The sequence below is a fragment of the Hyposmocoma kahamanoa genome, unplaced genomic scaffold (assembly GCF_003589595.1).
Source record: "Hyposmocoma kahamanoa isolate Upper Pololo Valley unplaced genomic scaffold, ASM358959v1 210, whole genome shotgun sequence".
NCBI classification, from domain to species: Eukaryota; Metazoa; Arthropoda; class Insecta; order Lepidoptera; family Cosmopterigidae; genus Hyposmocoma; species Hyposmocoma kahamanoa.
This window is the reverse complement of record NW_020653731.1, coordinates 11,712,641-11,724,236: the sequence shown is the minus strand read 5'-3', so window position 1 is coordinate 11,724,236 and position 11,596 is coordinate 11,712,641. Positions and strand designations below refer to the sequence as shown.

The window sequence follows — 11,596 nt, the reverse complement described above, 5'->3', positions numbered from 1 at the left end:
TCCGGTCGGATTCGAACCGACGTCTTCTTGCATACCGTGCCAGACGCAAGTAGTTTGCAAGAAGACGTCAGTAATTTGTCCTTTGTTACGACCGAAACCTGTATGGGTAGAATGTTGGAGGGGTTTTGCGTATTTCTGTTCTTTTGGATTTCTGGTTATCGTGGTCCACTCTTCTTCTTCATTATGTTCTCTTCGTCTTTTGCCTATTAGTGTATTTTCTAAGTCCATGTCTCCTATATCAATTTGTTTATTGTCCTCTAAATTATCAAATTCTTCTAACATCAAATCGTTATTACTATTCACGTAAAGTCTACTATCACTGCAATCAAACTCATTAGCAATTAGAGATAAAGCCCATTGTATTCAACACTCGTGAGAACAATAGACCGACCAGCTTGACGCCGAGTGGGCTCTCAGGTAAAATACAACCGGTTTCCTTATTACCAATACTTTCGATTTCTCGCAACAGGCACGTTCTAATCGCACGAGGTGTGAATTAGCACTGTCTAATTATTTCAAATTTAAATTGCTTATTAAACTAATGCGACAAATAATTAAGCACCAGTAGAGCTCGTTGTGAAAGATTTCGTCCAGGGAAGTACTGTCACCTTATCTATTTCTGCCGCCAAGCAGTAGGTAATGCTAGTATTACCGCATTCCAGTTTTGAAAGGTTAGGGCGCTGGTGAAATTACAGACACCTGAGACTTGCCAGCTTATGTCTCAGGGTGACGGGCGCATTGACAATGCCCCTCAGATGTTGGCGATTTAAACCTCTGAGTGGCACTGCAACTGTTATGGACACGCGTGTAGTTTGTCATCAGACACACGACTCGTCCCGTTACTTGATACTATAAAAAAAATAATGTAAATGTTGTGTACTCGTTAATGGGTTAAGTATGTATTAGAAATTAAATGACTTGTTTATATTTTGAGGAAAGTGTGTGGTTGTAACTTATTAAATAAAACAAAAATAAAATAAAACCGACTGGCTATCGAGAATCAATAGTAACAACGCCCTTCCGTCTTCCGCGCGACTTCTCTTCGTACAAATGACAAGTAATTTCGGCGAAGAACATTTTTATTCCTCCGTAAGAAATATTAAAATCCCGTGTAGTAAGCTTCGGGCTGTTTCATCTTATTCGTATACAAAATCTTTAGGATCGCGTTGACTTGGAAATTTCCTCTTACTTGTTGCGTACCATGATCTATCGAAGATATAGTATTCAATGACATGTATCGGCAGACAATAGCTGAGATAAAACTAGCAATGCATGTTTTTCGCTCAGATTACAAAACAACTTGTAATTTGAGGTTCTTCGTATATAAAAAAAGAACTTTACCTATAAGAAGGTTTAGGTAATGAACTAAAAGAAAACAAACTTCAGCTGTAACTTGGTTAACCGGTCAAGCATGTACAGTATTCAGTAGTGAGGTTCATACGTCGTATTACTACTGCACTCGATGATCCTTTTAAACAAAAAAAGAAGCTGCACTCTTTAATAGCACCACGCGTAAGTTACCAAAAATATTGTCATTATTTCTATAAATGAAATGATATTATTTATTGGTAACAATATTACACGTTACAAGGCAGTTATCAATACCATTCAACGTTTATAAAACGGACATTACATTAATACTACATTTCAAGTCAGTGATTACGTCATTCATCATTAATTATAAAATAAACTAGGTAGCATTCTATTCCATATATTACATGTCATAAAAAAAATTTGTACAATATCAAATAATAAAAGATAAATCATGATACGACAGAAATTACATTGTGACATTTGATTTTAAGATTTAAATATATTTTTAAACTTAATTCTTTTAAAGTCATACAATTGTTCTTCTAGTAGCCACTACATTAACTAAATCTTAAAACTGAACGGTGAAGCTGCATCTTCGATGTCATACGGTATCTTATTGTACTTTAGACAGACTGTTCTGACTTGGTTAATGTGGACGGAATCATTGTTGCTGTTATATATCTGTTCTGTTTATTCTAATAAACAGGTTGCTAATTGAAGATAGAGATAGTCAATTTATTTCTATACCGAGTGTGATAAGGACGCATGCACTCTGTTCATAGATTATATAAATTCAGTAAGCAACCTTTAAAAGATAATTATATTTAGTAGCAGTAGAACTATTTGTGAAAAAGTTTGTTAAGGAAGTACCGCCACCTTACCTGTTTCTGCCGCCAAGCGTACTGCATTCCGGTTTTGAAGGGTAAGGGTGCTGGTGAAATTACACCCACATGAGATTTGTCAACTTATATCTCAGGGTGACAGGCGCAGTGGCAGTGCCCCTCAGACCTTTGCAATTTAAAGCTCTGTGTAGCACTGCAACTGAAATGCACAAGCGTGTCACTTCCCACCAGGCACACAAGTTGTTCGGTCCGTCACTACTTTTACTTAGATTATTTTCCTATCTTTTGTACTACTCGTTACTATAACTTTGTAAACATATTATACATAAATATCTTCGCGCCTGCCTACCCACGCGTAGGCAGAGACTATGAATCCCCCTGCTACGCTTCTGACAAACCTATAAACATATCGACTCATCCGAAGAACAAAGTCTTTATTCAAACTAAGGCCTATGTACAGGTGTTTTGAGAATTTATATGTCTTATTTCGTTTCGGAAATACCAAATCGAACAACGGTCGGTCTAACATCCACAATGAAGAAGAACGAACAAAATGTACTACGTCGTGAGAACAAGCAGTCTGGCACATAGATCTTTGTTCTACGGATGAGTCGATATTATGCAGTTTCAATAGACTGCACTACAGATTTCAATCACCAATTACTGAACCAAATGAACGTAACGTATTTAATTGACGAACTGTATTCTTGTTACTGTATCATATATGCTTTGCTTGGAAATTGCCATTGCCAATTTTTAACCGACTTAAAAAAAGAAGGAGGCTCTCAATTCTATTTTTTGTGTATGTTACGCGAACATTAGTCCGATATTTTATTAACCGATTTCAATTTTTTTTTTGTTGGAAAGGGGTTACCTCAGTAGTGCTTCTACTTAAATTCGAAGAGAATATTGTAACTCTAAAGGTGGCTGTTCACGTATGAAGGCACATTTTTATAAATAGCGTCTAAATTTTATGATAAGGAACAATTATTCTAATGGTTGATTTTGCTTTGCTCCAATTGAAGGCGTTTTTCTCTCAATACACTTTAAGCAGTGAGAACCGATGGTCCTAGACCGAAACCAGATTTTGTCTATCTGGATTCAAGGATATATAAGCTTCAAACCAAGAAAATAAGTGAACTTAACTGCTAGTCAAGGTCGTGGATGTACGCTGGCGAAGATGTACATGGTACTTTTAATATGTTTCACTACAAAGGCCCTTTTTATATGGTTCAAAAAAAGTTATCGTATAACATTCATTAAAAAAAAACATACAGTCCAACCTACTCTTTTTTTTTGAAGTCGGTTAAAAAATAACTATTATTTTATAAAATCCTTGCGTTTCGTGAAGTAATTTGATCTTTTGTGACAATAATCTATATAGAAGAGTTCAACAGTGTCAGTGCCAAACTTGGAAACATAAATTAAGTTTATATTAAGTTTTGGCGACTAGATGGGAGGCTGTGTGTGGTGAATGTTTGAGGTTTTGTGAGAGGGTGAAAGCACATCTGTTTTCAGTGAATTATTAGAGGTCAAGTCTGTTTATAGGTTTCACAGTGCCTTAGTATATTAATTCTGCGAAAATGAACAAAAAATATTTTAAGCAAGTCGCGCGTCAGGTAAGTGACACGCCTTTTCACGGTAGTTGCAGTGCCACTCAGAGTTTTAAATCGCAAAGATCTGAAAGAAACTGCCACTGCGCCCGTTACCTTGAGACACAAGTTGACAAGTCCCATGTGCCTGTAATTTCACCAGCACCCTGAACCCTTCAAAACCGGAACGCAGTTACACTAATGCTCGTATAACTGCTTGGCGGCAGAAATAGGTAAGGTGACAGTACTTCTCTGGACGAACTCTTTGACAAGGTCTACTGCTGCTAATAATAAAGTAGGCATCTATTTTTATTGAATATCACCATCGACTTCAATCTACAGACAAGAACATTCACAGCAACTACATGTTCCAAACCAAACACTATCAATAGTGATAGTGTTCCTTATAGTGTTCAATTTTGTCAAAGAGTATCAGTGACGTAGTACCGTGACAGACGTGACAGTATATATCTATAGGGAATGAGCTAGGCAAGCAGATTATATTGAGTGTTTACCAATTGAAACATTGGGTATAAAATGGGCGTATCACGTAAAAGTGGGATTCGTGAAAATTGAAAATAAAGTTTGAATGTCTTATATTTTTTATACTTTATTATTTATTTGTCCTATGATTTAGCTAAAAGATTATGGTGTTATTATTATTTTAAAACATTTAGAAACATTCGAAAAAACCTTTTTTTTTTCCTTGTGTTATCCGCCCTTGTTGCACCAAACCGGTAAATTAATGGGGCGTTCGTTTTATTATTATTTTTTAAGGAAATAAATTGTGAATCAGTCTTATTTAAAAGTTACATTGAAAAAATTTAAACGTATTTTTAAAAATTCATTGCTGCCCTCCTACATGCTCCCTGTTGAGGACGAAGTCGCTCGTTTCAGGCATTTTTTTTACATTAAAATAAGTTTTTACAAACTGCAGGTAGGCAGAGTAACGTGTCCGAAATTCAAACACACATTTACAATCTATGCCACAAGGGCGACACGCCACCTTCTGAATGAATGAAAATTACGCCATCTAGAAGGGAAGATCGAAATGAGTTTTTGTCACAAGCTGCTAGATAGTGTTTTACATGTTTTGATACAATAACATCAAAACGGGCTTTGGATGTCGAACGCCCTTGTTATTCCCAATACTTCAATTATATTTTCCCATACTTGAGGAATTAATGCCCCTGACAAAGTCGCTATTAGTTGCACAATACATATATTCAGTTTCGTTAGAAATGTCGATTACGTTTTTTTAATTTATTTATTTTTTATTAACAATGACGTCAGTATAATACAGGTGGTTGGAAGAAGGTGAAAGAAAACCGACAATAATGTCGTTATATTCGACAATAATAACAGCGTGTAACCTGAAAAGCTGCACTAATTGCATATTGCACTATTCACATAATGTAGGTACTGCTAGTGCACTGCACAATCCATGTGCATTATCTATGGAGCGGCGCAGTGTTATGGTTTAATTACCAAGGATATTATAGAATTATACATGTTAGTGCTGCTGCAGTGAAAATATACAAGAAGTTATAACATTGAGCTTTACAGTCATTTGAAATGTAACAGGTATTTTTAGGAACGTCTCTGCAAGAGCTGCCAACCGACCGTCATAGCTGCCAACTGTCAGCGATGAATATTATATAAGGCGTTGCAAACCAAACTAACGGCTTTTTTACTTTTTCGCTATTAGCGATTTTTGTTATTGATGACTTTGTAACCGATTTTTATTTCATTAAAATTATTCTTAATTTTTAGTCGCTTTTATGATTTCTGGTATAGATTTCTAATAGTATTGTATTCATCCATATACCCGCTCACGCGATGCGCTCCTCCTACCGCAAAAAAGCGGCTATTTGGTTTCGCAAATTAGAAAAGCATTCAGTTTAAATACAAGTTTTTATAAATAAAAATTATTATTCTGCATTGCTAAATAAATACCCTCCGTACTACCAACAAATACATCTCAAATAAAATGAAGTAATACACTGCAAATCTTGCACTTAAAAAGCACTAATGAAATGTTTGGTGTACTTGGATAAATATGATAATATTCCATTTGAGTGGTTCTAACGTTTACCATGAAATTACTCCTTAAAGTATAGTTTATAAACATTTATATTCAGGGTGAACTTAAAAAACGCTACTTACGGTATGTTTTCAATAAATAAACACCGAAATCACTAGCCCTAATAAGACACACGATTATCGTGACGTATTTTTGAAGTTGTTTATTTTTTTTAAATGACAGACCCAGGCATTAAAAACTCTATGGTTTGCTAGAGTGGTTACCGAAATAGCAATTAATATTAGTTCTTTTACCTGTTATAACGTAGATATCCGATAAATCGGTATAAAATCATCACCGGCACCTCTAGGTGTGGTATGCGTCTACGGCTGCATATATCGCGTGAGCGGATACATACTAACCCCGAAGTTAATTCCGTTTCTCTAATGCTCATAGTATAAAGAATAGTGCCAGTAGTGCCACCTTACATATTTCTACCACCAATCAGTAATGCTCACATGCGCTATTGAGAGGGTAAGGGTGCTGGTGAAATTACAAGCGCGTGGAACTTGTCAACTTATGTCTCAAGGTGACAGACGTAGTGGCAGTGCCCCTAAGATCTTTGCGAATTAAAGCTCTGAGTGGCACCGCAACTGTAATGGACACACGTGTCACTAACCACCAGCCACACGACTTGTTCGTCCCGTCACTTTATTATTATAAAATAAAAATTAAGTTAAAAAGACAGTTTCCCTGTAGCTCCAATGGTTTCGGATTTCCCCATAATTAGTCCTAACAAAATCACAGTGAGAGCCAACCCCAGCTTCCCTCTACAATAGTTTCATTAAGTAATTAGTTTCGTTATTCTACTAACATCCATCTTTTCCTTGTGGCCAAACCGTGGAAGTATTAATTTTATTTCTCGGTAGATCTCGAATATCTCTAACAAAATTTATGAGGTTCGCTACAATTCTCCACCGTGTGTTCACACCTGTCATAACAAGGTTGTAGCGCAATTACCCGCAGTTATTACGGCTTTATTGATTACATTGGATATTAAACAAACTTCGTTGGTAACTACAGGAACTTAAGCCTTGTTTAGATAAACCTTATGCCTTGTACATAATTACCAATATTAGAGGAAATGAATTTTCGAAGTACTAAAACTATAAAAAGAATGAAATATATTCGCGCCTACAATATAAAGTAAGTGCCTACTTAAATTAAATGCATGTGCTAATTATCCGACAAATAAACAGACTTTTGGTTACCCGACAAAATCTAAATTTAAAAAAGAGCTTTTAGATACATAGCGAAATCTAATGCAGTAAAATAAGTAACCACTTTTTCAATTATTCACTAATCATATTATTAGGTACGCCATTCCATATTTACTAAATAGTTATAGAGAATATTGAGCAACCAACATGTAGCGCCATCTGTACAAAACTACTTATACTACAAACAACATGCTAAAAGTTTCATTCAGTCATTCGCAGTAAGCGGTTCACCATTTAGCCGCTGGGTGGCACTGTTTTACAATTTTAATACTTTGATAATACAAGGAGGACTATCGACGTATTTTGTGGTATTAGCCATTGCATTCGCAAAATAAACTTACATAATATATTAATCATTAGGAATAAGTACGGAATAAACAAGATAAACAAGTATTTCAAGTATTGTTAATAACTTTTAGTATTAAGAAACTAACGCACAATGACCAAATCCAGTATGAAAATTCTCATCCACGTCAAGGCCTAGGTCAGTGTCTGAAAAACCCTAACGCAGCTCCATAAATCGTCACCGACAACAAATCCTAATTTTTTTTTTCTACGGGCACTAATGTATTTAATAGAAGATGTAACTTAATTTCTCTGAACGTCACCTAGCTGGATTAGACGTTCCTGATTTCACATTTTGATAACCCGTAACAGAATGTTTCATCTTGCCCATTCTTATTCTGACATTGTTCTGGATCATTCAGCATTCGGTCCAGATCTTTCAATATAATATATTGGATACATATATCACTGACAATTTATCAATACGCATATACTTTGGAACATAGGTTTTTCTCTGACATTCTGAACGTCATTCGATTTTTTTTAACTCTTATACATAAATACTAAAGTATGATAAAACTACTATTAATTAATATCATCATCATCAACCCATTTATACGTCCTGCCGCTGGGCACGGGTCTCTTCCTTTTCAAGAGTTAGGCCAAATGCGTGTTGGAGACTTCACACGTTCTCCGATGGTTGTGAACCTTCTTCGACATACAAGTTTCATCACAATGTTTTTCTTCACCGAAAAGCTTATGGTAAATTTCAAATTAAATTATACCTCAGAGATGCGAGTCCGGATTCGAACTCACTTGTTAATAAAATTGAATAATATATGTAATTTTATTTTATAAATCTCAATGGTTTTACATGCTTACTAACTCATGTTGTTGGAAGTAATTAACATACAATGCCATCTAGTAACTAAATAGCGAAACTATTCATTTGACGGTTTTTGGTGCTAACATTTTTATTAACTGAAGCATTGGCTGTAACAAGAGCGTATCACGTAAAAATGAGATTCGAGAAAGTTGAAAATAAAGTTTTAATGTCTTGTATCTTTTTAATATTTATAATTTGACTCATTTAGTTTATTATTTATTTTTCCTATGATTTAGTTATTTTTATTTTAAAACAATTAGAAACATTTCAAATTTTTTTTTCCTTTTATTATTCGCCCTTGTTGCACTAAACCGGTAAATTAATTTCGCTGTCGTTTTATTATTGGTTTTTAAGGAAATAAATAGTAACTTACGTGAATCAGTCTTATTAATAAAAAGTTACATTGAAAAAAAAATTAAACGTATTTTTAATCATTCATTAAATTCGCTGGATTGAAATGAACCGTCAGAAGCATCTTCAGGTCTCACTGGCCTCCTAGAGATGCTCCAGGTTGTTTTTTTTAAGTAAAATTTTTACAAACTGCTGGTAGTAACGTGTCCGAAATTCAAACGCACATTTATAATCTATGCAACAAGGACAGAGAGCCACCTTCTAAATGAATGAAACTTACGTCATCTAGAAGGGATAGAAATGAGTTTTTGTCACAAAATAATAACGGTGCTTTACGTGTTTTGATGCAACAACATTAAAACGGGCTTTGGGTGCCGAACGTCCTTGTTGCTCCCAATGCTTCAATTTCCATTGATAGATATATCGTTCTAACTTTGTACACGTAGGTCATGTGGTGGATAAAGGTCAATGATTTGAAAAGTAAGAGTACTCATTAAGCCGTTGACCTAGGTTTCACTTTCGATGTGAATTCCCAACTGTAATTTTCTTATTGTGCATTATTTTGTAGATCGTAAAGCCAACTTATCGAACCACGTGCCTATATTATTGGGCACAGGTCTGCTGCTAATATGATAACACTCGGAACTTAGATTATAACTTTTTTATAAAAAAACCTACCTCAAAATTTCGTGGAATTACGTCTATTTGCCAAGTTTTTCAAGATTCATCCCATAATTTGCCACCCTTAAAGGTGAAATATTTTCTTCAAATTTAAATGGGACCAATATTGAGATGCCCTCTTTCCAACAAAAAAAGAATCGGTTCACAAATCACGTAGCATACGCACAAAAAAATACAGTCGAATTGTCGGTTAAAACTAAATCATCTTATTTCGAAAGGCAGAAACTGAATCACTTAAGGTAGTCTCCGATTGGGGCAATGCCAACCTTGTCAAATTTAGTGATGCTAAATCTACTTACGCGTCTATTCTCTACAAAATCAGGCACTCCGCCTTTCATCTGACTCCGACTTTTCCGGTAGCTGACCGTCCGAGCGTGACCGTTTAGCTAATTGGAATGCCCTGTCGTCCAATCTGAACTTCGGCAGATACGTTGGATTCATGGCCATAAATGCAGCCACGAAGCTTGGCATTTTTTCCAAGGTGAGGCGGTACTTCACACCGGGACAGTTGCTTCAGCTGTACCAAGCACAAGTTCGGTCGTGTATGACTGCTGTCACTTATGGGATGGCTCTGCTAAATACCAACTGGTCAGCTTCGATTCAATCGAAAAGCGCATCACGAGGGTCATAGGTGACTCAGAATTAGCAGATGCGAAGCTGCAGAGCCTTGAACACCGCCGTAGGGTTGCATGCTTATCAGTATTCTACACCCCTTTCCATCTTCGGGGGACTAGACGTGGGCTGGGGTTCCACCTTTATGTTGTGGGTATTCCCAGAATTGTTTCACTTCCACGTTTATATGGCAAGCGGCTAGGGAGTGGAATTCCCTGCCTGCGGACTTGTTCCCCAAACGCTTGGACCTTTCAAGGCGAGAGTGAATAGGCATTATTTACATGTGGTGACGATGAGGTAGGCGATGTACGTCGATCTGATCGTCATTTTCCATCAGGTGAAATGGAGGTCAAATGCGCACTTATATTTTATATAAAATAAAATTTAAGGAATAAAGTGCATAATACTCTAAGCCCAGAAGTATTATATTGTATTTTTTTCGTGTTGTATTGTAAGGTTAGGTTATAGTAAGTAGAAATATAACTCTTTAATTTTTTTACTTTTTTCTTTAATTGTTGAATGATTTCAGAGCGAGGTATTTACTAAGTGTTACAAATATTTGTTATTATTATTATACTTATTTAACGAATGTCATACGCTTCTGGTTTATAATATCCAGACATATAACATAACGCCTGTTCCAAACACGTTTTAGTAGAAGTCGAGTTCCTTGCGAAAGAATTCGCCCAAGGAAGCACTGCCACCTTACTTAAAGCAGTAATGTGAGCAATACATCATGAAATAAAAGCACAATATTTTGGTCAGGTACGTGTTTTTTTTTGTAATATCAAGTGAAGGAACGAGCATGTCGTGTGCCTGGTGGCAAGCTACACGCCTGTCCGTAACACTTGCAGTGCCAGTCATATAGAAGTATACACGCCAACCCATAACCATCCCACCCACTTGCAATAGACCTTTAAATAGAGGTACATACATGAACATGAAGTTGATTGCTAACGGTCACATTACTGCTTGGCGGCAGAAATAGGTATGGTGAAAATACTTACTTTCCTATATGAGCTCTTTCACAAGGAGCTCTCCTGCTGCAGTATGAGACAGCTGAGTTGTTTTCTTTATTCGATTATGGTATGGCGGCGTAATTTGTGTTCCAACCAAGTACACTTTAGGTAAGTCTACTACTGAGACCAAGGTCTCTCTAGATCTTACCATAAAACATTGTTGAAATCATTACAGTCACTAAAAGGAAAAGTCAACTTTTAGGAAATGGTCATACATTTCGCAAAATAAATTTAAATTTTAATAACATCAGTACAGAGTACTAAAAAAGCCGACCTCAAAAGTCATTGATCCCCTAGTTGGCCGCGCTTAGAGGTGGAATATTTTATTCAAATTGAAATGGGCTTCTGAGGTACCCTCTTTCCAACAAATAAGAATCGTGAAAATCTGTTCACAAAGTTAATTATCGCTTAACATACATACTTACAAAAAAAACATACATTCGAATTGAGAACCTCCTCCCTTTTTTGAAGTCGGTTAGTGAGTAAGATTTTCGTTTTGAGATATTGGTTTCAACGCGCAACATATAATTATACTGTATTATACAGTTCCACAACTATCGTTTTTTCACGCAGTCACGTAGTGTTAAACGTGACATCAACAATATCTATTTTAATAACGTCACCACATTGTAAATGTAGGTTACTGTAGTAAAACTTGCTCATTTAAATGATAGAAATGAAAAAAATTACATACACACATAAAATTTTCAC

General features: G+C 35.8%; 1 protein-coding gene across 1 annotated transcript in view; it reads right to left on the bottom strand.

Annotated features, from left to right (window-relative positions):
• Nucleotides 1–1,203, bottom strand: part of LOC113227377 (juvenile hormone epoxide hydrolase-like) — a 120,103-nt gene extending 118,900 nt beyond the window's left edge. The window contains exons 1-2 of the mRNA XM_026460271.1: nt 1,190–1,203; nt 22–319 (exon numbers count right to left, since the gene is read on the bottom strand). Of these exons, the coding sequence (XP_026316056.1) occupies nt 22–319; nt 1,190–1,203 (312 nt within the window). The remainder of the gene's footprint in view (nt 1–21; nt 320–1,189) is intronic.
• Nucleotides 1,204–11,596: the final 10,393 nt, after the last annotated feature.